General features: G+C 42.5%; 1 protein-coding gene across 1 annotated transcript in view; it reads left to right on the top strand.

Moving 5' to 3' along the window:
- The first annotated feature begins 6195 nt into the window (after positions 1-6195).
- Positions 6196-26573, top strand: part of notch3 (notch receptor 3) — a 28777-nt gene continuing 8399 nt past the window's right edge. Inside the window, exons 1-19 of the mRNA XM_079366502.1 lie at positions 6196-6489; positions 7592-7664; positions 18117-18259; positions 18359-18694; positions 19438-19560; positions 19652-19885; positions 19980-20135; positions 20257-20442; positions 21422-21535; positions 22578-22691; positions 23683-23916; positions 24067-24177; positions 24297-24489; positions 24647-24792; positions 25050-25283; positions 25424-25576; positions 25738-25966; positions 26092-26293; positions 26404-26560. Of these exons, the coding sequence (XP_079222628.1) occupies positions 6429-6489; positions 7592-7664; positions 18117-18259; positions 18359-18694; positions 19438-19560; positions 19652-19885; positions 19980-20135; positions 20257-20442; positions 21422-21535; positions 22578-22691; positions 23683-23916; positions 24067-24177; positions 24297-24489; positions 24647-24792; positions 25050-25283; positions 25424-25576; positions 25738-25966; positions 26092-26293; positions 26404-26560 (3199 nt within the window). The 5' untranslated portion in view covers positions 6196-6428. The remainder of the gene's footprint in view (positions 6490-7591; positions 7665-18116; positions 18260-18358; positions 18695-19437; positions 19561-19651; positions 19886-19979; positions 20136-20256; positions 20443-21421; positions 21536-22577; positions 22692-23682; positions 23917-24066; positions 24178-24296; positions 24490-24646; positions 24793-25049; positions 25284-25423; positions 25577-25737; positions 25967-26091; positions 26294-26403; positions 26561-26573) is intronic.

The following is a 26573-nucleotide window of genomic DNA, read 5'->3' on the forward strand; positions in this document are numbered from 1 at the left end:
GGTACTTCCAGGTTAAATCACAAAATAAATGTATATTGATAAAGATTAGTCATATCGGAATCTTGGTTAAAATGAAATGCATCTCACCAGATTGAACAGTTTAAAAATGAAGTTGACTGCAGACAAGGTGAACACATTATTTTTGAGTAATATATTTGCCTCTTGTCTAATTTTGGATAATTAAACTAAATTCAGCCTCACTGAGAGCCAAACTTTAGCGTAGAAACAAATAACATTTGTTTGATCAACAGAAAACTATAAATATGACAATTTACACATAAACTGGAATATAAGGAGAGTTTTGATGTTTAATGTGGTCATTTATGTCCAGGAATGTGAAGGAATGACACTAAATTGCTGTTCTAATACAGATTTTATAGAGCTGTGTTGTTGGGGTGGTTGGGGGCAGTGGGCTGGCAGCTGTTGCTGCTGTGCGGGGGCCCTCAGGTCTCGGCCTACCCCTAATGGCCAGACCAGCTGTCGTAGTTCTGTCTGTAGTGCGGGGTTTCAGGAGGCGGGGAGGGCATGAGAACTTCCACCCCCCTGTCCTGGGGGGCGGGTCCCCGCCTTGTCTGCCCTCCTCTGAAAGGGGGTGATTGATGGCGCAGGGTTGACACCATGCTTCCCCAACAATTGATTCAGGAGGGACAGAGGATGAACAGAGAGCTTAGGACCCCTCCATGTCTTTCTCTTTCGGTTTTCAGAGGCAAATGTGGGATCAGTTGCAGTCATAACTCAGTCATTTTTCTTAATATGTCTTTCATTTGACGAATTTAGTGAAACATATGCCCCGGTAACATTTTCAAGGCTGTCACTGCAATAATTCTGCAAATAAAAATCCTTATTTTTGGCTTTATTTGTCAGATTACATGGATTTGAACATGGTTTTGTGAAATGGCTGAAATGACCCCTCTGCCTTTTGTTAAGATAAGCCCTCTTGTTAAAACAGGCCTTCAGTGCCCTCTCTCTTACACCAGTTCAATTAATCCTGACAACAGAGTCGAGATCTACGCTAACTCCTGCGTGGAGTGGTGCCCCCAGTCTCAAGCGTGTGTGTGTCTGGTCATCAGCGGTTATCAGCACAGAAGTCTCAGCACAGGGCCTGCTACCACAGAACTGACCTTTTGCACTACACTCCAGGATCCTCCCTGGATCCTTTTCAGCAAGTCGCCAGCACCTCCGTTCTCCTTCAAGATTTACAGCTCCATGGAGGGAGAGAGAAGGTGGAGGGGGGGGGGCGGGGGCTGGGAGAGGGGGCACTGTCCGGCAGCTGTTCGCAATGGTCTTAAGTAGCTATTTCACACGGAAACAGAGTCATAGCTTTCTGAATTCCTCCAGCTGGCCAGTCTCCAGCTCTGTCTGAAATACATTCCTACACAGAGATTCCTATTGCACTCTCTGTCTTCCTCTGCATAGAGTGTCACTCCTCTGTGCCCAAAAGTTCATTGATTGAATCCCAAAGGTGAGGAAGAAAACAATAAAATTCCACAGGGAAACATGACATACATGATGCTAAGATCTTCAAAAATTATATAATATGTCTTGACAAATTCGCCTTGGCCCAATGTTATCCAGGGCAACAATGGAGCCAAAAAGGTAAATTCTACATCCCGTCTTCTCTGTGTGCCTCTTCTCTGCACAACTTGTGTACACATACTGGATTTAATAGCCATTTAGAGAGCTTGTGTGAAAGTCAAACACTTTTTCCCACAATCCCAAGAAAGATCCATCATCCTCATGTGTTTACTTTAGGCAAAAAGCCCCAGTCTTTAAGTCAGTGTGTGTGTGTGTGCATGTATGTGTGTCCTAGAGAGGGAAGGAAAAGAAGAAAACGATCATGGTGTAACAGGATATAGGAAGAATGAACGCACACACAATACCAGTAGTATCCTTTGTTGTTGTTTTTGTATTTGTGTGTGCGCGTGATGACAAACGAATTGATGAGAGACTGGGAAGGACAGCTTTAGCAAGCATGGTGTCCTTCTTATTAAGCAAACAGAACAGAAATATAAGTTTGAAGCAACAAAACAATTGATGATATTTCACAGGGTAACTGAAATGATAAACAATTTTTTAAATATTAATAAAATCAACAAGAGTATTGAAAGCGCAGAGATTTTTTGAAGTAAATAATATGTGGCGGATGAAGAAACACGTGTAGAATCCTGGGAAAGGCAGAGGTGTACTTTCCCAATACAAATTTCCAGCCAACCAGAACCAAAGAAAAGGTTATCTTATCATTGAGCGATACAGCAGTGTGTGTTTTGTTTCAGGGGGTGATGCTTGTGCATTTGTGAGAAGCAGAGACAACATCAGAAGTGTGCCTACCATCTCCTCAAACCTCAGAAGCCTCACTGCACTCGAAGCTGCATAATAAAGAGATCGTACAACTATGAAGCCACGATAAAGTAGACAATCGAGATCATCATGCTGAACACAGCGCTGCAATTGGCCCCGACATCTGTCCGTAGGGGGTCTCTGCTGCTGATTGGCCATGACCAGTTTTGTAGAGGGGCTTCTAATCCTGTCCACACTCTCTGTGGGTGCTCTTAGGGCTTTTCCCACATAAATCAGTCTGGCCTGGGTGGTAAAGTCATCACGTCCACTGTGTCCACAAACACTGCCTGTTAGCACCCCTATCACAGAGAGTGTGCAAGCACTGAGGGGCCACCGAGCGTAAAAAAGAAAGGTGCTTTCTGACCATATAGATTTAGGCTCTGACTGGTAACTTTACTGAATTCTGTACTTTTGTAGTGAAAAATAAATGTTATGAAAAACTTAATGTACTTAACTTAGCTGAGAACTTAACTAAGAATATCGTACACCATCTCAGATGTATAGGCAATATTATGTGTTTTTTCTCATCTAAAGTAGTCTTTCAGTCTATAGCCTTCGTGCAAAAGCAAGGACATTGAAAGCACATATACGTATACTACCTCACACCTCACCCATGGGTGGTCTTAACTTAACATCCTTTGGTCAGCTTTCACTATTGACGCAGCAAACACACAGTATCATTAAATTCAGCCCATGATAAAAGCCTTTTTGTTAGCAATATGCACCACTACAGTGTCTGTTATCCAAACGTATCAAATGCACAATGGAAGAAATTACATGCACTGTGTCCAGCTGCGTAAACAAAAGCAGAAAGGTGGTGCTACAAAGACAGTTTCTACTTCAAAAGTGTAAACTAAGATGTCTTGATTAAATGCCGTCCTGCTATTTCTTCAGATTTACTTCCATTAAGTATGAGCAATGCAAACAACTGTTCAAAGAGAAGTGCCGCTCTCTGTCCAGCAGAGAACTGAGTTATAAATCCTGACCTGTCACATCTTTGTTTGTGTGATTGGAGTTTCCCCCTGAGTCCTGCGCGAGAACTTTGTCGCCAGAGCTTCCACTCTCACACTTTCTCTCAAACAAACAAAACATTGACTAATTTCTTGTGTGTGTGTGTGTTTGGGGGGGGGGGGGGGGGTGTAAAGAAAGCTGAGTGACAGAAGAGATAAAGAGACAAACACGTACCATGATAAAGAAATCTTTACTTTTTAAAAGCTATCGTACAAAATACGCCCCACAAAGAACGTGTTATGCCAAGTCATAATGCAGTTGTTCACACAAGATTAGGTTCACTGTTCTCTCTTTCTTTCTGAAACAATCACAGAAAGGTCATATTTCCAGTGGGAAGCGCAGGAGCAATCACTTCCACTAACGAGATCCGAGAGAAAGAGGACAAACTGGAATTTTCTCATTGGCTCTTTATTTTCTGGAGTCAAGCGGCGCAGATTTTAATCCTCTCAAACAAAGCATTTCAGATGGTGAATCAAGAAGATTGAAAGTCCTGCAGACCTTTCAAGAGGATTCTTTAAAAATCTGATCAAAGACGGGATTAAAATGAAAACAGAAAAAGATACTAAAATACTGACTTTAAATCATTTCATGAGCTTATTCATTTTTCTTTGAACTGAATTCTTTTTTGAAGTGATATTATTTTGATTGCTCTGGCTTCTTCAACAAACACACATCTACTATCTCCATTATAAGTCAGTTTCGCAGTCCACCAAGTCATTGAAAGAGAAGCCATTGCTAGCAATCTGAATTGCCCTTCTGGGATGAATAAAGTTGTCTGAATCTGAATCTGAATAACATTGAATCATTTAAAATTAAAAACAATTTCTTTGAGCAGTTTTATTACGAAACGTTGCCGACCGATAACAGCCTCACTTTGTGATCATTTTGTAGTGAAAACATTGCCAGACACGAAGTCACTCTGTTTTTCAGGGAATGATCATGGCCTTCAGATTTTCGAAGGAGGCACAGGAGGCATTTGTAGACTCTGAGTGCCAAGATAGCAACATACAATAAATACAACACAGTGAACACAGTGAGAAATCTCTCCTCGGGACCTCGTCCAACTGGAAGCCAGTCAAAATACTGCCAACACCTGCCTGATTGAGCTGGGAGTACAGCGACAACATCCCCAAGGGTGAAAAACATATTTCACAGCCAGGCGGTAAAACAAAACAACTTATTACACCCACTTGTAGTAAACATAAACTCTATAACACCTCCCATCCTTGCCGTTTCAAGCGTTTACTTGTTGGTGTAGACAAAACAAAACAAAATCCTTCATGCTTTTGTATGAAACGTATTTGGATGGAAGCCTACAAAAAGTTTGCACGCTTGAGTGAGATTTTATAGAGTTTTTAATGAGTTGCAGTAACATCCAAACCAAGACCTCATGAAAAAATATGACTGACGAATCATGTCAACGTGCACTAAAAGCTGGATCCAGCTATTGAAAACTTTGCACTTCTAAACTTTCATCACTGTGGGTGCCAAATTAAGCAGGTGTCTGTGAGGCCTAACAAGCTCTTTTCAATAACCCCTATAGATGACGTCACAGGCACTAACGAACCTCACTCCAAACCAGCCGGCTACATTCATGGCCCTACCCATGCCTGTAATTTATTCAAGGCCAGGAGAAGGAATATTGTGATGGAAAGGGGGAGACGGTGTTGCAGGGGCAGTGTTCTTGCATATTAGTGTGCTGCCCTCCCCTGCAGAGAGAAACTGTGTCATAATGCCGGACTCCTTTTATGATTCAAATCAAGGCTATTGTCTCTGTAAGCGACCGGCTCCGCTCTCTGCAACAGAACAACTAAGGCACTATACACCGGCTGCAGAAAATGAGTCCATTGCTATTGGCTGAGTGGTGCAGGCTGATAGAGCAGGACTGCAGCTTAGGATGTGGGACAACAGGAATGGCTGCACTCTCTACTATCATGTAAACACTTCTCACACCCTCTTATCTGCAACTCATTAACTGTAAACATACAAACAAACAAGAAGGCTTATACAGGACTGGACACATTCCAGTCAATTTCCATAATACAGAAGCTGCTTTTTATTTAGTGTCCTACTCAGTTTTTTTTTTTTTTGTAGGCGTTTTTTGAAGGGATAATCCAGGTGTCAGTGTGTCAACATTTTAAGGGTCACCGGAACACATTTGTAGAAACAATTTCAGCTCATGTGACTTAAAATTATGTTGGTGAAAACCAGCCAACAAAATAAGCAAAATGAGCTATATATGACTATACTTTATCCCTTCCAGATTTTCCCAACCTTCAGACAGTTGTTTGTATCATAGCATACCTCTCAACCTTCAGGATTCACAGAATAAAAGCACATATTCTCCTGAAAAACAAAGATGACATAGCCTATAGCCTACTTTTGTAGCCCTATTTTTCTTTGAGTCATGAACTTGAAGAACTTATTTTTGTTTTATTTGTGCAATAAAATTGTGTAGTGCACCTACATGTATTTTCCTACAGCCATTCTCTCAATCATTATTAAGTAAATTGAACAATTCCCCTTTGGTGTGTGTGTTCGTGTGGGTGTGTGTGTGTGTGTGGGGGGGGGGGGGTTGGTGCGTGAAAGTCTCGGAGGAACTCAATGCTGGGAACGGACTATCTCGCGTTGGGGTGAGAGAGAGAGCGAGAGAGAGAGAGAGAGAGAGAGAGAGAGAGAGAGAGAGCGAGAGAGAGAGAGAGAGAGAGAGCGCGAGAGAGAGAGAGAGAGAGACAGAGAGACAGAGAGAGAGAGAGAGAGAGAGAGAGAGAGAGAGAGAGAGCGAGAGAGAGAGAGAGAGAGAGAGCGAGAGAGAGAGAGAAAGAGAGAGAGAGGCGGAGTTCAGTAGACGCTGGGACAGATCGGGAAGACAAACTTTTTCAAAAGTTTGAGGAGGTTCACCAAGAATCACAGCAGCCGTGGCCGAGCTGCGGAGGTATAACGGGATTGGAATTACGCTTTTCGGCTGACTTTATGAAAAAATCCCCATCGATTTTGGAGCCTTCATTTTTATGTGAACTTAAAAAAGGATGTATTTCTACTAAAAGACCGACTTGAAACGTTGGAAACTTTCCACCAAAATGGAAGGGAATATTCCATGGATTATTTTTTCATTTTTATTGTTTATGCACAACTGCGAAGGTAAGCCTTGTTAATTCATTTTATCAAACATTGCACGACTAGTGATAAATGTTCATGTATAAACTGGACATGTCTGGGCAGCGCATCCTTTGTACGGTTGCTGATAACTCTATTGGCTAAATTCTATCACAACGAGCAATAGTATTTTTTCTTCACTTTTGAAAGTACTATTAATCTTTATTTTTTACAAGTAATAGGTGTTCATATAGCATTGACTACAAACATCTCCAAAGCTCTGCTGGCATCGCCAAAGATGGGCTAATGGGAGAAATGTAACGCAAACTATCAGAGACATACAGCCTTCAATCATCAAATATTGAATTCACTCTCAAACAATAGTTTTTTGTGAATCCATCTCTGTCAAACTGCTCCATGAACAACAACTTAAATTTCCCTTAATCTTCCTTTAGATTGTTTTATGTACAAAAGAAAAGATAGCATCTTTCTGTATTGGTTGGTACTCTTTTGTTGGAGACTGGCTGCTCCTCCAGCCTCTTCTTAATTCGGTTCTCCTGTTCCCATCCCTAAAGTGTGAAAGCATAGTTTTAAAAGTTGGTCTGATGAGCTTCATACATGATGTTTTAATTGATGTGTCCTAAATTGAATCCATTGTATGTAGAAGAAGGGGTTAACTGGTTTGAGTTTAAACAGAGAGTGATGAGTGGATGTAACCCCCTCCCTTTTGAACAAAGACCTTTAAACAACTGATTTTTCCCCCCCTCGGAAACCCTAGAAAAAAGACTATAAAACATTATGAATGAATCCACAAAGACAACTGCCTTACAAGCGTTAACAAACAAGTTATGTGAGTCTCTATAACAAACAGTGTAGTTTATATGGAATAACAAACATACCATGGTGTGTCTGCTTGATGCTACAAGTGGCAAAGGCCTGCCATCTGGACATACATGCTTGAAACCACTTTCAAGGTTCATTTCCTTTTTTTCTATTATCATTATTTTCTACAAAGAGTTCTAATATTAGGAATCATACAAACAATATTTTTGCTGGAATTGGCATCTTGTTTCATTTCCAAGTAATTGGATGCCTTCTAATAATGTCAGTTTTCTTGGTATCTAACTATTGTCTTAATTTTCCACAGGATTCCGTTGCGTGGATAAATACAGACCTTGTGAAAATGGGGGGACATGCTTAGATTCACCATCTCGATGCATGTAAGTGGAACTTAAGTAAATATGTTCTCGGATAAGAGCAATGTGCCAGACTTTCCTTTCAGCGTTTGAAAGGCATTCAAACAAAACATGCAGACAGTGTGTGTTAATGGATTTAAACTGGCAGTTGTTTTTCTGTTTCTTCAAAAGTTCTGAAGAAAAATTATTTCACTGGCTGATCCTTGTTCAAAAGCAATAATGGTGATATACCCTCTTGATATTTTAATCTTTATATCCTTTTGGCTACACTATCACAGGAAAGTGGTGAAAGACAAGATAAATTGATCTGGGCCAGTGCAGATGATAATCCACGAGCCTCAACATGTTTGGCTGCCACATCATCTCTGCACCTGTTACAAAAGCTTTGTCAGACATAAATCACAGCGTTATGTTAGACATTGCATGGGAAAAGATTTTCTTCCAATTTTTTTTTCTCCAGTTTTTACATTTCTTTTTCTCCATTGTGTGTTTAGTCCTTTCTTTGTGTTTAACTTTTACCGAGAAGGAGAATTAGTGTTATGACTTTGAAAACACTTTTTTGATGAATTGTTTTCATTTCCTGCCTGCATTGGGCATTTTTCAGGCTTCACATCTACTGACACTGATAAGGCCTTTGTTTTTCAAATTTTGGCGGGGGTTGTGTGGGCTCCCATTACAATGGTCAACTTAAATAGCCTACAGTGTCTTGCCCTGGGGTCATTCGCCCTTTTAAAAGCCCTTTAGCTAAAGGGAAACATGCCTGAGTGTTAAGATAGAGGAGGAGATACAGTCATTGGTAGAACAAAAAGTCCTTGGTAGCTTCCCTCCAAAACTGTGAATTTATTATTTTATGGGAGTTGTTTGCACTTTACAATGCTGCACAGGTCATAGTTAGGCCAACAACATGGATTACCTTCCACTAGCGATGAGTATATGTGCATATTATTTTTTAAACATAAAAGTCATTTCATTAACTCCAAAGTGATAATTCTGTGAATAGTAGCCATTACACATTAGCAAATGTGTAACTCAGCTGGATGCTGGACAGGTAACTACCACCCACATTTTTTCAATCATTAGCTGGAGCCATGATGGGTTAGTGTTGTGAAGTTAGTAAATGTATAATGCAACCAGATCTTTTTTCAGCATATCTTAAAAATGTCTGAGCAAATCATTTATTTTCGACCCCACACAGAATATGCACCTGCCTGCTCGTAGTAAAAGTTGACACAACGCTCTCGCTACTATATGTTCACCTGAAGATCTGTTTTCATTACATCAAAGGGGAGGGATTCTAGGCTACTCAGAGACTCCATTAATATGCCCTTCTTGTTCCTTCAGTGTGTTTTACTGTGTACATGTATGTGTACATATGTTAGGGGTATAGGGTTTAGGCACTTTTTTTCCCCCCAGGTTGGTTCGGAGCCAAGAAAAAGAAGCAGTTAAAAGTGCAAAAGAAAGGACTGCTAATGGAAAGGGACATCAAATATACCACACTGTGTAGAAAGAGTCCCCGAGCAGGACTGAGCAGTGAAGCGGAGCGTGGCCACATGAGAGTGGTCAGATCAGTCGTAGACAGAGGTGAGTGGTGGAGCCACCCCACCCCTTCTCCTGGGAGCCTCCAGAAACAGGAGATCCAAAACAGCAGAAAAGATCCTTTCTTCTACCAGATACCTGCCTGTAACCTGGCACCATACGAACTGGGCGTAGGGAGGTAGAGAAGAAAGGCCACAGCAATGTGAGGCAAATAGAGAGTGGAGAGACAGAAACAAAATGCAGGCACAGATACATGTTTTGGCATTTGAAAGGAATTCGGAGAACCATGGAGAAAACAACCTTGCTTGAAATGTCCGCTGTTCCACAGAAATACACACATTGTTCTGTGTGGAGAATGTTCTTCTATTCCTGCTTCTCCAACCACTGTGTTGTTTTATTTTCTCTTCGAGCAAGGACCTTCTCAGTTGACACTAATACTGTGGCAGCTATGGCAGCTTCCATTGTCAGTGTCCCAAATACCGATAGATCCTCTATCATGTTGGCAAACACAGTTACAAACTATACTCTAGCCATCATATGCAGGAAACCTCAAAGACTGGGGACTACAGAAGTGTGCTTTGGTAAACCTTTCAGCTGAACAAACTTTGTATTTTAATATTTTACTGGTTTCTGTGACCTCATTTAAAAAAACAAAACTGTTATTCTTTAAATCTGATTAACTTGTGCATTCTCACCTGTTCTCATCACCCTCTGACCCGCCAGTCTTACCAAGTTTTAATAGATAAGGCTGTCAGCCATAAATGAATCACCATGTGATTGTAAACATGTAGTCGGACATATATGCATTTTACAAAGGGTTTTTTTTCCTGCTCCTGAAGTGACTATGATATTGATAAGAATGCACAAATATCCTTATCAGAGTCTGAGATCATTTGAAGAAATTTGTAACGGCAATCGCAAACCTTGGTCTTGTGTGGAACGGGGGAAATACCTCAAATGGGCATTCTGAAAGTGCCATACATGCTTTTTCTATTTATTTTTGTCTGAAAGTTTGATAAGGATAAGTGCTCTGTTGGGAGTGCGTTCTTACTAATATAAACTTTAGGTGTTTAGCAAATAATATTGCACATTGTGGCCCAGAGTTTTGAACTTGACTTTGAAGGTTGATAGTGTCACAGGTAGTGTGGTTTTTTTAGTGTGCAGTCATGATGTCTTGTCCCTCATTTTTAGCCTGTGAGAGGGCCACAGCGGCGTCGCTGGAGGACAGATAATTAGGCAGATTGAGAGGATGTCATTCAGAGGGGATCCAGCTGGAGGGATTGGACTGGGGGTAGGGAACGGGGTATATGGAGGATGGGAAGGAGTAGGGGAGGGCAAGGGGGGCTGCGTAGAGGACAGCTGGTGGATGTTGTGATGGTAATCCAGTGAAGTCAGATCTTGACAAAGGGGAAGCATAGGGCCAGGTGCTGCCATTGAGCAGTCAGCCGCCCCCATACTGTGAGAGACAAGCTTGTGGAGGAATGAAGCCGGTAGCTCACAGTCCCCCTAGCACATGTTGCCTCTCTCACACTGCAGTGTCAAACAAGTCCAGTCTTTTTTTTTTCTTCCTCAAGTTGTCTCAGCCCTTGGCACTCATCTTCAGCCTCTGTCTCTTAACACAGTCTCAGTTTATGGCCAAGTCTCCTTCCTCTCAGATCCTCTAAACTGAATGGAAATAAAATCACAGCTTCTCTGTGGATAAATCCAGTGGTTTATATATATATATACATATATACATATATACATATATACATATATATACACATATATATATATATATATATATATATATATATATATACACATATATACACACACATATATATATATATATATATATATATATACATATATACACACATATATATATATGTGTGTGTGTGTGTGTTAATGTGTTGCCCTGGACCTCAGTAGCAGAGTTAGCCCATAAATGATGACTGTTTTGTCATGTCCCTGTATCACCTTCCAGTCTCCTCAAGCATGAAAAAAGAGGACACTTGAGTTTGATGGGAAGCAGACAGTCTATAAAGTGTGTGTGGAGACGCAAACTTTCTTTTAAAATCTTTGTATTTTCCGCTGCTATCCCATTTTTAGAAAATAGAAAGAACCGTACCTGTGTTTAAGCCACATTTTGTTGATCTTCTTTTTCTATTATGAAGATTACATTTGTCTGAACCAACCTTTCAAAGTGGGAAATGTAGCACCTGCAAGCTAAATTGTCAAAAAGAGTTGAAAACTGCATTGTCAAGGAAAACACTTCACATTGAAGTGGAAATATGCCAGTGCACATATTTACTGACAGACCGTAGCAAAGAGACAGATTATATTGTTGGCTTAGTTCAGAGCACCTCAGGGCTCGTGTTTTCTTTGGCATCTTTACGGTGGATTAGAAAGGAATGCTTAGTAAGATTCCTCCTGTCCCTCTGGTGCGTTCAGGTTATTGTCCGTACCTCCCATCCATTCACCCTGGTAGCCCCCTCAGGAATGCCTTTAACAATACTGTCAGCCTTGTCTCATTGAAAAGGGAATGCTTGGAACAACTTGTTTGATTTGCAATTAGTTACTTTGCAATTTTGTGAGGCCACATAGCCCCTGTCACTCATGCTGTTCTGACAGGCAGATTGAGCCATTGTCATTGTAAAAGCAACTGATCTTTTACAGTCCCTGTAGGATTAAAAGTGACTTGATAAGATGGGTAGATTGACCAATATAAGATAGATTCTGTCACCATCATTTGGAAGACAGTTTGGATGTGTGGTCCCTTCTTCCCTATGGGTTATGACTGGTGACTTGGAGCTGTCGTTCCCAGGCTCCATCACAGGAAGTGGTGCCTTTTGACCTCCTTTCTACGCACATCCTGACTTATCAGAGAGGCTTAAGGAGCTTACTTTGTGTGCCTGTTCCATCATGCTCCTTTACTTTCCCACCTTCTGGCCCATTTTGTTGTATTCAGTCATTTACACTATGACTGCACTTATTTTGTCATTTTTTAATTAAAAAAATTAGGTTCATACTCCAGGATTCACACATATTCAGAAAAATAAAACAGTGGTTTTATATTGATATTCCATTTGAGGTCAATGTATTAATGAACCAAATGCTTTTCATAAACATTATATAGAACTTTTTTTTTTCACATAATTACAAACTGATATCACTGGCGCTGTTATAATAAGCCACCCATTGTCTTACAATACTACTCCCATTTGCATCAATTCACATGCCACCTGAAAGCAGCAGGATCAGTGTGCTCACTTGCCGAGCACTTGAAGCAGCCACAGTCTTATTAAAACATATGTATAAAGTCTCATCCCCTGAATGTTGTTCTGACGCATAAGATGATGACTTCTGAAGAAGGCCTGATTGGAATAACTGAGGTCTGCCAGCAAAATTTCTTTGGTCTCTCCCTCCCCTTTGGAAGAGGAAGGGATGGGTCCATAATTAAATGATTGAGGAAAAGACATTGACTTTTCCATGAGGTGCACTTTAGACATTTTACCCAGGCAGCACTTGGCAAATGTTTACATTGCCCTTGTTTGATTTATCTTGTGTTGTGAGGTCTTTAAACAAAACTAGAATGTGAAGTTATAATTTAAAAAGTTTTGTGTTTGACTTTTACTAAGTGTTTCAAGTTGGACTGACTCTCACCCATCTTTAACATCTATTTTACTTTCTGTCGTGGCTCTGGACGGCAATTAATGGAGTCTCCTGCCAGCTTGCCTAAGCCCATCACTTCAAACCTTTGCCAGTGCTCCTTAAACAAGTCTCATTCTTTCAGGACTGTCAGCATACAAAAGTCTGCAGTCTACGCCAATCTCTGAAACGGTTTCTGTTTTTTCTCAGAAGCCGTTGTGTTTTATCCAAGCTTCAAAAACTTGCTGAGGAATTAAAAGCAAGACAGGCCATTTGAAGAGTCTAAAATATTTAGTTTTTAACATCAATGCAAAGTAGAGACAATACAAAAGCAAAGCCGTTTTGTTTAATCTTTCATGCTATGTTGGGTATGGGGTCGTTTAAATTTTAGTTTCAAAGTTAAAGGGAATCTGTTTCAGTTTAGGTGGTTGGGTGGGGTTTTTGTGGTGAAGTTCAGTGGAGAATGCTTTGACAGACCTCGTCCCTGGGATTCATGCAATGTGGTTATGGGCAAATGTGTTGCTATTTAAAAAATGAAGAGCAGTATTCTGCAGGCTTTCTGTTGAGAGTTGAGTCGAAATTGGTCTGTTGGTTTGATGTAAAAGTGTAAAAACTTTTCATAATGACTGAGTCATTGCTTTGCTTGGTGCAGAAGCACTGAGCGGTCCTCACTGGTTTTTGGATTTATGTTCTTTTACATGCAAATATTGGTATTGGAAATAAGTTGATCTACAAAGGCTGTTCTCCAGAGGAAGTTAAATGTTCTGTTCTTCACATGTTTAATATTCATGCTCCAGGGGTGCTCCCAAAAAAGCCACATGTCGAGATTTCAACACCTCGTTGATTTAATGAGTACATAAAAAATGGATTTTAAACTTGAAGAAACAACCTTATTTCATTACCAACTGCATTGGTCAAATTGCTCATTGCTACCTGCATATGTGGGCAATAAGTCCTCTGAAGAGCTCCAACTGTCCTTATGAAACCCTGCCTTCCAACACCCCCTTTTTCCCAGTCTAGTTCTCCCTCACCATGGGTTACTGTTGCCAGGCTACAGCCTAGGCCTGTTCGTCCGTGTAAGCGCAGGCCTGAAAGACTAGCTGTTTGGGTCACTGCTCCCCCCCAACACTTCATACAAAGGAGTTCTGACTACTTTAGCTCTTTTATTTGGGCCACAAAATGCACCCCAACCCCCAATCTGGCTCTTTGCTGAGAAAGGGAGAGCCAAGCTGAGGAGAGCGGAGCACAGGAGGCTGTTGGAAGGAGGGGGATGTGGATGGGCTCTGGTTGGCAGTATGGTGTCAGTATGGACTCGCATAAAGCTGATTCCTGCTTGCTTTTGGAAGGAGGGGTTTGGGGGAAGAGGCAGTGCCGTAAGAGGTTTCCCACAGACTAATATTTTCTTCTCATAACCCCAGGTTCAAAAGAATTTATAAATCTTCCATTTGTTTTTGTCATGCAACATAGAACTTGAAATCTTGCCCATAGAGTAGTCCTTTTATTGTTGCTCTTCCTCGCCATTAGCCTCAGGAAATTCTCTCTATGATTGAAGTACCTATTCTTATGTGTTTCTTTGTGAAGCATGACTGTGTGTATGAACTGTGTCAGAGATTACAGCCTCTTTGTTCACAGGTGAGCCACCCTTTGACCTCTGGCAGAGTAGCTCCTATTGTATAGGAAAGGAGGAGCTCAGGTTACCCTGCATCAGTGACCCAGAAAGCAGGAAAACTAGAATTGTGTTACAGGTGACAAAAGTCACTTCAATCAAATGGCTTGAGTCGGAACACTTCCACACCTGTTGCTACAAAAAGGAGAAATCCCAAAACGCTGCTGGGATGTCATATCTGACATAATCACAGCGTCGTATGAGTTATTCGCACTCTTGTCCATAGAAATGTCCTTTGCTGTCTTTCTCTGGCATCTTCTGTAATTTCTCTCTGGATCTTGTCTTTCATGCATTCACAATACTATCCCTCCTCAGAGGCTGGCACTGATTGTAAGTTCCTTTTTATGTTTTTGGCTTGTGGTGATTGTTGCATGACTGCTGTGTTTCAGTGGTGCCGTTGTGTAATGGTTTTTAAAGTAAATGATAGAAGTGCATGTGTTTGTGAAGTATGACCACATTTCTTGAGTGCTGTGAAATGGCTTCAGTGTGTGACTGCATGTTTTGGTAACTCACTGGGCTTTTTTCTCATGAGAGAAACAACACAGTTGTTTTGGCTTAAAGGTCTGGCAGGAAAATGGTTGCCTACATCTCGAGGAGGTCGCACTGACAGATGTGGACAGATGCATGGTGCCGAGGCTGCAGCTGGCAGAAGTCGTCACATGTGTTGACACAAAGAGATTACCCTCTTTTGCCATCCCTCTGCTGCCCTCAAAGGCCTCCTCCTCATCTGCTCCACTCTCTTCCTCGGAGGTCAAAAGTCAGTGCTCACTAAATATGACTCAGGGGCCCGTTGCACAACAGCAGACTGCACCTGCCCTTCACATCCTTTACAAAAAAAGGCTGGGCCCAGTCAAGGCACAGTTCCTACCATGCTTTTCTCAGAGGCGGCAGAATTCACAAGGTTGTAAAGAGCCTGATAAGGAAACTCTCAGGTCCATAAAGACAAATACAAAAAGTCTCCAACAGTCTCTTTTCTCTTAAAGCGCTCAACTTATTGTGTCATAAGGGAGTCGGATTTTGACAACGAGTCAAAAGAATGTGTTTTTCCTGCTCAATTAAGTGTGCATTCACAAGGAAGGACAAATCATTTATCAGGAATACCAGCGTCATATCCCTCATAAATAAAGCACAAACACACATTTGCAGGAGCAAAAAAAAAAATTGCACTTTGATCTCATTCTTCCCCACGTTATCAACACTCTACGTCTGTTAGTCCCTTCAGTGCAAGAAACAACACACACACACAATGTAGAGTATTAGGAAGTTGGAATTGTAGTTAGAAAACAATATGTTGAGACTGTTGTCTTTGGGCTTTCAACGTCTATCAAATCCCCACAGTATAAAGTTACTCAAGGTTTTGACTGCCAGCTTTTGTGGTAATTTCAGCTCAATAAGCAACTTTTTTCTCTGTCCTTTTAAAGCTGTCTGTGAGCCACATAGTGTTCAATTTTTTAGTGGCACCCTAGATTCCAGACATAGTTAATTTGCCTCTAAATAAACCCAGCCAAGCCATGACAAATAGCCATGGGGACCAAGGGTAGGGGGGTTGGGGAAGGGCGATTGGTTGAGTGTTTGGCTTGCTTGTTCATCTGTGAGGTTGCTAGGGCAACAAGGAACGCACTAATGTGTGAACATACTGTTTTCAGAGCAAGGGACGGGGGATTACAGGAAATATGACATGACATTCTTTATGGACCGGACTACTGTCTTCTCATTTTGGCCGCACTCTCAACAATTCTGCCTTCGGGTGACATTCTCTCCTGCAGAGCAGCCCCACCCCACTCCCTGCAGCCTGAGTGACATTATCATCACAATTAGACAGGGGACCTCTGACATCTGACCTTTCAGCGCTTGGGGGGGGGGTTAAGCTTACGTTTTTGGGGGGAGCTGTGGGTGGAAGAAGAGTAGCTGCAAAAACTGTTAAAACTAAACTCTTTTCATGACTCGTTCCACTGCTGATTTATCAACTCTCATTCAAAATTTAAACAGGTTTTTTTATTTATTTTTTTATTTTACTTTTTCTGTACTGCTCCTGTCTCTTTTGCAGGTTAATTCATGTGGCTCCTCCATTTCACTGTTGTCTTTCACAAGCTGGGAAAATGTCCAGGGGTGCAAAAAATAATAATATTTTTCTGAATTGTGATTCCTAGGTTTAGGTATTGGATAAAATAAAGTACACTTATACCAGTGTTTAAAGATGTATCCCTCCCCACATAAAAAGTGTGAATTATTCTTCCAAATTTGTCATTTAAGGCTCAACTTTAAATTGTATTTCCTAACTTTGTTGAATAAGATTAATAACTTTAAAAATGTTTAAGATGTCTAGTTATTTGAGTTAGTATCGGACCAAGATCCCGTAATAGTATTGGTTCAAAGCAAACAAAACAGGCAAAAAAAAAATATCTGAAAAACTCATTGTTGATCCTACCCTGGGGAAAGTGCCCAGGGGCAGGCTGAACCCAGTCATCACTGCCTTGTCATCAGCATCAAACAGCCTGTTTGAAGAGGGGGGCTTGTATCCAGTCTGTGGGTGTAGAGTTACCAGCTCACATTGGACCCCTTAGTAAGTGAAAACCTTGTCTAAACTCTCATAGGACATCTCCACAGAGCAACATCAATCCCTGTTCATCCGTTTATTTGTCCTTTCTTGGAGCATGTTGGAGGTTCATCTGACACAAAATCCTCCCAGTGTAGCAAAGCAGCAGCAGAAGTTTCACATTTGTGCTCAGATGCAGTATCGTGTGTACACACTTTGGCATTCCTTATAGCTTAATATAATGTATTTTTTATATGTACATTATTGTTTCTTACATACAACAGCACCAGTAAAATATGAGCCATTTTATGACCTGTGTTGATCAATTAAGAAACTGTTCTGTCAGAAAACCTGAAACTGAACACAGAGGAACTTGGCTAAAAAACATTCTACATATGCAAGATGTTAGTGTTTCATCAAGTTAATGAGCTTTTCTTCTAGTATACAGGCTGGGAGGAGGATCTGTTCTTTCATTCCAACACCACAGCTGCTTCTTCCATTTGCTTCATGTTTTCTGTGTGTAGTCCTCATTTTTCTCATGATTGTATTTGTTGGCAGTTGTGAATTTTCCAGACTGCTGGTTCTGGGTGTGTTCCTTGTTTTAAATATGAGAACAGAATAAGAGTTGAGGTGGGGAAAAGTGTAATAGTCAAAGAATGTAATCTGACATGGATAACGGTTTGGCTTTCCATCTGGAAATAACAGAGTATTTGCTTTATGAAACCATTAACTCAAAGAGAGATGGTGTCCCTAAATCTTCATAACTTAGAGCGAGTGTTTTGAGTGTTTGTGTGTTTGTGTTTGTGTCTTATTCAATGAACAATGTAATACATGATTAGACTTTATGGGGTAAACTATGCCGGTATAAATTCAGTCAAGGGCATAAAATCATTACTCACGCCAAAGAATGAGTCGGGCAGAAGGCCTTGCCAAGGTGTCGTTGTGCCCTGATTGTAAAACCCAAAGCATGAGGAAACTCTGTCACAGCTCGGTCTTAGTTGCCTGGCTTGTTAGTTTTGTGACCTATTTGGACCCAAAGACATCGTAATGTGTGTTTGTGTTTTGTGTATTCATGTGTGCCTTTTGCATGTTTTTTTTTTTTTAGATGTCGCCCTGGATTCATTGGTCCTCTTTGTCAGCAACTGGATCCCTGTCATCGATCCCCATGTCTGAACGGAGCAGCTTGCAAGAGCCAAGTTGTCAATGGTATCCCACAATACACCTGTGTATGCCAGAGAGGGTTCAGAGGTGCGTATTTTGCAATTGCTTTTGTTTTAAAGAGCATATTTGAGAAGGGAGAATGAAAGTTCTTCGATTAACCAAACACAATTCACATTTAATCCCCAGGCCAAGACTGCTCCCTGATTGATGCCTGTGCCACAAGTCCATGTGCCAATGGGGCACGTTGTGCCAATTGGAATAACCACTACAACTGTTCCTGCCCACCTGGCTTCCAGGGAAAGAACTGCCGCAATGACATTGATGAGTGCCGCAAGCCAGGCGTGTGCCTCAACGGTGGCCTCTGCATTAACACCCATGGGTCCTTCCGCTGCCAGTGCCAACCTGGATACAGTGGACGCACGTGTGAGGTGTCCACTCTACCGTGTGCCCCATCTCAGTGCCTTAATGGGGGAACCTGTCGACAGACCAGTGACCACTCCTACGATTGTGCTTGCCTTCCAGGTAAGATAGCTGCCTATTAGCATAATAGAACATGTGCAGACACACACACACACACACACACACACACACACACAGACAGACACAGACAGACACACACATGTCCACAGAGAAAAACATCTTAAGTGTCAAAGTGCAGGCCTACTGCTTTCCCAGGCCCCAAGCAGTGCTTCAGGAAGACAGATGTCTCAGCCTGATGACGTAGCTGTTAGTGTTGTAGCTTGAGATTCACTCCTCTCTCCCAGGTCAGCTTCCTGTCTGCTATTAATAGCTACTGATGGGAGATGGGATGGAGGGAGAGTTGGAGTAGTAGCCTGACGGCACTCTGGATCACTGTGTTGTGTTCACAACAGAAGGAATTTAGTTTATGGGCCTTCTGGTTTCCCACTGGGGAGCTGACAGGAAATATCTCTTGCCAGAGAGGAAGTCATTGAAACTGTGAGAGATTATAAAACAAGCAAACACTGTGGGGAGTGTGGACCTCTCAGGCTGACAGGAGTCATGTCTGTTGCTGGCATCGTGTGGGAACCATCATAGGAAGATGTAAACATTCAGACACCCCCTGAACCTTTTTACTGCCCACATTGCCCTGCACCTCCTCAAGTGTGGGAAATATGACTCAAGGTTACACTTGGAAATGCTTAGAGTCCGGAACCAGGGGGACCACTGAGTGTTTAATAAACTTTCAGTGTTTGTGTGTTACTGTGTCTGTGTGTCATAACTCCGCTCTTCTCCATCTGTTTCAGGCTTTGAGGGACACAACTGCGAGAATAATGTAGACGATTGTCCAGGTCACAAGTGTATGAATGGTGGAATTTGTGTAGATGGCGTCAACACCTATAATTGTCAGTGTTCACCTGAATGGACAGGTAAAGCTTTATTAACCTAAAATTTTAAACATATTTATTCATATAACAATGTTGACTATGTCTGAGCCAATTTTGTTGTTTGTCACACCAGGTCAATATTGTGCTGAGGATGTCAACGAGTGTCTCATGCAACCAAATGCCTGCCACAATGGTGGCACTTGCTTTAACACCATCGGTGGTCATACTTGTGTCTGCGTTAATGGTTGGACCGGAGATGACTGCAGTGAAAACATTGATGACTGTGCCATAGCCGTTTGCTTTAATGGCGCCACCTGCCATGACCGTGTCGCGTCATTCTTCTGCGAGTGCCCTGTGGGAAAGACCGGTAAGTTGGTTTGCTAAATGGCACTTGTACTCCCATTAGTCCTCGCAGCTAAGTGATTAAAACTCGCATATGTCTTCGTCTTGCCTCTCAACAGGTTTGTTGTGCCACCTCGACGATGCATGTGTAAGCAACCCCTGCAACGAGGGGGCAGTGTGTGACACCAACCCACTGAACGGGCGCGCAATTTGTACCTGTCCTGCCGGCTTTGTAGGAGGTGCCTGCAACCAGGACATGGATGAGTGTTCAATTGGTAAGTAAAATTTTTTTTTTTAAACAGTTCTCAGTGGAGGGGTCATGTGGTTCATGTCGTCTGTTTTATCCTTGAGTGTGTTTCATTTTTATGAATCCAATCTCCAAACTGTCTCATGCAGGTGCCAACCCATGTGAGCATTTTGGAAAGTGCGTGAACACAGAGGGATCCTTTCAGTGTCAATGCGGCCGCGGATATGCGGGCCCGCGTTGCGAGATCGACATCAACGAATGCCTGTCCATGCCCTGCCAAAATGATGCCACTTGCCTGGATCGCATTGGAGAATTCACATGCATCTGCATGCCAGGTAATATTAGGCCCATAAAATCATACATCAGCCCTTTGCTTTTTTTTTACATGCATAAACAGAAAGAATAGAAAAACAAAAAATATAAACTTGACCTTCTGGTCTTTATATTCTATGTTGCCATGCTAACTCACAGTGTAGACTGTTATGCAATATATTCCCATTGATTTTGGGGCATTGAGGCAGTACTCTACTCTCAGTGGACCATACAGCCAGACAGGGTATTACTTAGGACTAAATAGTGGTTTGGACACTCAGTGACAAAACACAGTGAAACTCTCACGCACAGTCCTACATGCATCCTGGGGTTGGGGAACTATACAAATTAGAGCTGGGAGTTTGGTCTATAGGACTGGAAGTGAGAGAGGGCCAGCAGTAAGGGGGAGGAGTGTGCAGTGAATACTAATGAGTAGTGGAGTGGTGGGAATGGAGCAGAACAATAGGGCCCCTCTGTGCTCCACTTTGCACCCCTCATACACACAGAGAGGGAAAGAGGCCTTTTCCCAGAGCCTCTACCCCTCCCCCTTAATTTCCAGAGACAGGCTCTTCCTCTTCACCCTCCTCATCATCAGCCAGCCTGGCAAGGCTCATGTGGAGCTGCTGATTATTTCTAAATCTATGCTAGCCTCTCCCCAGGGGCAGCCCACTGATCCACACTCTGTTTCACATCAATGACGAAGCCTTACATAGTTTACTCACACAAAGTGCATAACATGCAACTGGTGAATAGAGCACTTACCCATGGAGAGGAAATGCTCCAAGGACAGTAGTGTGTAGGGATTTCAGGCCAGTAGAGTGGGAACACTGAAGTTCAGCTGAGACCACTGTCCCATGTAAGAAAAGTTTCCCACACTTCCTTACCCCCTAACAAACAATTACATGGACTGTCGGCCTTTAACTGGCCTAAAACTGCATCAAAACTGAACATGGCTTGAACTGCAAAATGTATTTGGATTCACTTTGAACTTCTGTCTTCCAGGCTACATGGGGACTTACTGTGAGATTGATGTGGATGACTGTGAGAGCAACCCATGTGTGAATGATGGCATCTGTCGGGACATGGTCAATGGCTTCACATGCACCTGCCAGCCAGGTGAGATTTTCACTGACAATTACTATTTCACATGTATATTTTCTATCTATTGTAACAACTCTGACTCAACGCAGCAGCAGTAGTGAGAACAAAAAGCAAATTTTAAATGTCCCAAGATCCAGACGAGGGAGGGTCAGCCTCGCTCTGTCTGCCTGCTAGTGTGCAGAACCTCCACTCGTATAGAAGACAGAACCAAAAGGCTGCCTATCCTCTACTTTCGCCAGAACAAAGACACTTTTGTGACCCTCGCCCCCCTCCTCTGTGGAATGTGGAAGGGACAGCAGTCTCCCTCACCCTACCGTGGTGATGGTGGGGAACAGCAGTCCTGTTAATGAGATTCTTTTCCAGGTCCGCAATTTACATCTGGGACAGACGTCTCCCCTCCACCCCCCATCTCGCTTTTGAGTCGGTGGTGCTGATGCAGGAAGGGGTGGGGGCTCCCTAAAAGAGAAAACAATCCCACTGTCTCCTCTCCCCTGCCCCCTCCCCCATTTGCAGCCAAAGCACCAACACGCAGACTATCTTGACACTGTTAATCAACTGAGCAGTGTGCTACCAATGCACCAATTCACCCCTGTCTGGGCACTGTGCCCACTTATTTCCAGCCTGGGCAGTTTCTCAGGCTATTCAAGTTACAGATATTCAGTATGTTACAACAAATAATAATTACAATACTATTAATAATGGTATTAACAGAAGTAATTCTACATTGTACTATTTTTAGTTTATCAGTTTATCAATCTGTCTTTTTAAATCCACCTTGTATGGTTGTACTACATCTATTGTCCCGCCTCCAACACTTTTCAGGGTCACAGCCTTTATATTGGATTGTATTAGTGGTCATCTCAGCATCAGCCCAAGTGCACAGATGATGCATTTTTAACCAGTCAAGATGCTCCTAAACCCAACCTTAGCCCAGAGTCACTAACCTATCCTAGACCTCTGCCCCTCTGAGAAGGGACAGAACTGCCCTCTGACCTAAGCATGGACCCTTCCACTGGACTTCTTTCTGACCCTTCACCTCTATGTTTGTATGTCCCAGGGTTTACTGGCACCATGTGTCAGATCGACATAGATGAGTGCGCCAGCACACCCTGCCAGAATGGAGCAAAATGCTACGACCGGCCTAACGGATTTGAGTGCCGCTGTGCTGAAGGTAAGGGCTTCTCTACCTAATGGTTGTCAATCAGTAGTTGTTGGAGATTTATTCCTCGGCAGAAGAGCAGATGATGCTTAACCACTTGTGAGGCTGTATTGAGTGTTTTGTGGGGTCAGCCATTTCCCTGGATGTCTGCTGGCCGTGCAGACTGCCTTGAGGCCCCTAATCCCACTTTCCCTCATCAGCATTAAAGATCATGGGGTCACTGAAGACCAGCAGTTACCAAGAACTGAGTCTTGGTCATCACCCCGACATCTGTTCGTCTTTTAAACCCCCACAGACAAAACCACCTTATGCTTTATCTTCACTTTCATTCCCTCTCATTCGGTCACGTTCATGTTTGAAAAAAGGTCAAGATACCATGAGCCATCATCAACTTTGTTACTAAGGCTGCATGTAAAAAGTGTTGGTGTTTATACATTGATATTTAACATGTTTGTGTGGACCTATGCCTATGAAGTAGCCTGTTCCATTGTTTCAGTAGCCAGCTGCTTGGTATTCTCTGTGTTTGTGGGCCCCTTCTGTTGAGTGAAGTGGCCCTGTTTGACATTGTGCAGTCTATTGTTCCTTCTGCCACTGAGAACAAAAGCAGGACTGGGGGCCTACGTAGGGCCCTTCTTTACTGCTTTACCAGACTCAGCACTGCACTACACACATTACACAAACTGAAACTTACTTTCCCAGAACACAAAAAACTGTTTACATGGCAACCACAATGATCACAACCCAAATCCATTGAAGATTTTATAAACAAAAAACGGGAAAGGAAGACAGTTTAACAAAACCATGTATGTTCTAGGGAAATAAGAGATGGTTTTAAGGGAAAAGGGAAACACAAAGGGATTAGAATTAAAACCATGAAGAAAATCATTTTACGTTGGAAAATTTCACAAAAGGTTATCAGGCAACATATGCTAGTTTTGCTTCATCAGATGACTTGATAAGTGCTTTAACACCAATTACCTTGTTCCCCCGCCTCTCTCTTTAGGTTATGAAGGGACCCTCTGTGAGAGTAATATCAATAACTGTCAGCCTGACCCATGTCACCATGGTACTTGTATAGACGGCATTGCCAGCTACACCTGTAACTGTGACGCCGGCTATACCGGCTATCGTTGTGAGAACCAGCTCAATGAATGCCACAGCAACCCTTGTCAGAATGGAGGCAAGTGTGTGGACTTGGTTAACAAGTACATCTGCCAGTGCCAGCACGGAACCTCAGGTAAGGAAAAAAAACTAATAATTGGACATTCACATTAAAAATATATGCATGTATTTTAAGAAGTCAATATTTACTACACCTGTAAAATTAATCTTGTTGTATGGAATCATAATAAAAGATTTAAAACAAAAACTCTTTTTGTGAACTCAGGCACAAACTGTGAGATAAACTTTGACGATTGTGCCAGTAACCCATGTGACTATGGCATCTGCAAGGATGGCATCAACCGCTACGATTGTGTCTGCAAACCTGGCTTCACCGGTAAGACCCTGTGACAATTAAACTGACAATTTGAGATCAAAAAAAAAAAAAAAAAAAGAAAAGAATCCTTATCGGAAAAGTTGCACATTTTTGATTTTGTTTTGCATTTGTCCTGCCAGGTCCCAAATGTAATGTGGAAATAGACGAGTGTGCATCGAGCCCATGTAGGAATGGGGGTACATGTGTAGATGAAGAGAATGGATTTCACTGCCAGTGTCCAGAGGGCTTTAAGCCGCCGTACTGTTACTCTCAGGTGGATGAGTGTGGCAGCAGCCCTTGCATCCATGGCTCATGCAGGGATGACATCAACGGGTATGAACTCTTACAACTTCAGATTAGAGTGATGCACATGGTTCAATGTAATGAGCGGGAAACTTGCACTGATCGTCTTGAGAGCTTGTCGCTTGTCCTACAGATTTGAATGTGTATATCGGTTTCTGAATCGTTGAATGAACCTCTGTTTTGGCAGTTACCGCTGTGACTGTGAGCCTGGATGGGTTGGAAAGAACTGCGACCTTGATAGAAACGATTGTTTGCCAAGTCCCTGCCAGAACGCTGGCACATGCATTGACCAGCTCAATGGCTTCACCTGCAAGTGTCGTCAAGGTTTCAGAGGTATGGGGGTGCACAACTCAAAGTAACATCAGCCTCAACATTGCTACATACAATACAGATAAAATACACACCAGAAGCCTGCTCTGTATGTATACAGAACAAGTATCTGACAGGCTGTTAGACTGATTATTCTAAAATAAACTCATCATTTCAGTCATGTAACTCCCCCTGGTGGTGTACTAATAATGTGCAGATATATTCACTAGTGTCAGACAAAGCCTCAGACTCAAATTATATAATGTATTTCCTTCCAACAGGTAACCTATGCCAGGTGAACATCAACGAATGTGCATCGATCCCCTGTCTGAACAAGGGTACCTGTGTGGATGGTGTGGCAAGTTTCACCTGCCTCTGCGAGCTCCCCTACAATGGACCCACATGTGCTGAGGTCCTTACCCCCTGCTCCCCTAACCCCTGTGCCAATCATGCTGTCTGCAAGCACACACCGGACTACCTGGGATATCAGTGTAACTGCCAGCAAGGGTGGCAAGGTTAGAACATATTGTACTTAAAATCTCAGTGCCAGCTCATCGAGTGTAAGAGGATCTGTCTGGAGACTTACGAAAGCACATGACATTACCATTTCTTATATTTATCCTAACATTTTTGTACCCATCTCTACCTTCTTCAGGTCAGTTGTGTAACATAGATGTGAATGAATGCATCTCAAACCCCTGCAAAAACCGCGGGACATGTACCAACACACGTGGAGGCTTCGTGTGCTCTTGTCGAGCTGGATACACTGGGCTGACCTGTGAATCAGACATCGATGACTGTGCACCTAGTAAGTGGCCTTCAAACATAGCATGCTTAAGTCTTGTGACTGTCTATTACTGTCAAACAAACAAGCATATCCAACAACCAAAAACCCTGCTGCATCTATAAGGTGTCTGATGTGCATTCACAGTATTTGACCAAAGTGTTCCTCTCCTTTTGTGTCATCAGATCCGTGCCTAAGTGGAGGTTCCTGCACAGATGACATAAACTCCTTCCATTGTAGCTGCCTGCCAGGCTTTACTGGGCCTCGCTGTGCTTTAGAGATCAATGAATGCCAGAGTTCGCCCTGCAAAAACGGAGGAACATGCACAGACTATGTTAACTCTTACACCTGCACCTGTAGGCCTGGCTACACAGGTATCCATTGTGAAACCAACATCCCTGATTGCACTGAAAGGTGAGCTCATCTATCTCTGAGTCTTGGAGCTATCTCATATTGTACTTTGTAAGGGCTGATATATACATCCATATTACTATTGAATGTTACACACATTAAAACTGTACTTCCTCCATTGTCCACAGTTCTTGCTTTAATGGAGGGACTTGCACAGATAAAATCAATGGGTACTCCTGTACCTGTCGTTCAGGCTTCACTGGCTCCCACTGCCAGTACGAGGTCAATGAGTGTGACTCCCAGCCCTGCCTCAACGGAGGCATTTGTCAAGATGCTCTGGAGTCCTTCCGTTGCTCATGTCCGAAGGGCTACACAGGCAACCGCTGTCAGGTACGCACACCTTCATGGAGACTCTTAAAAGCTTTTGCCCCTATCTTGCCTCCCCATCATTTTATTTTTTGACAAATAAATAATTTTTCCATCTCACTATTGCCTTTCAGACACCAGTAGACTGGTGCAGACGTTCCTCTCTTTGCCAAAATGGAGGACGCTGTCGCCAAAAGGATGCGTCCTTTATCTGTGACTGTAGTAACGGCTGGTCTGGGCGTTATTGCGACATCCCAAGGGTCTCTTGTGAGACAGCTGCCCGCCAGAGAGGTATTTTTTCTAC

The sequence above is a fragment of the Symphodus melops genome, assembly GCF_947650265.1.
Source record: "Symphodus melops genome assembly, chromosome: 17".
NCBI lineage: Eukaryota > Metazoa > Chordata > Actinopteri > Labriformes > Labridae > Symphodus > Symphodus melops.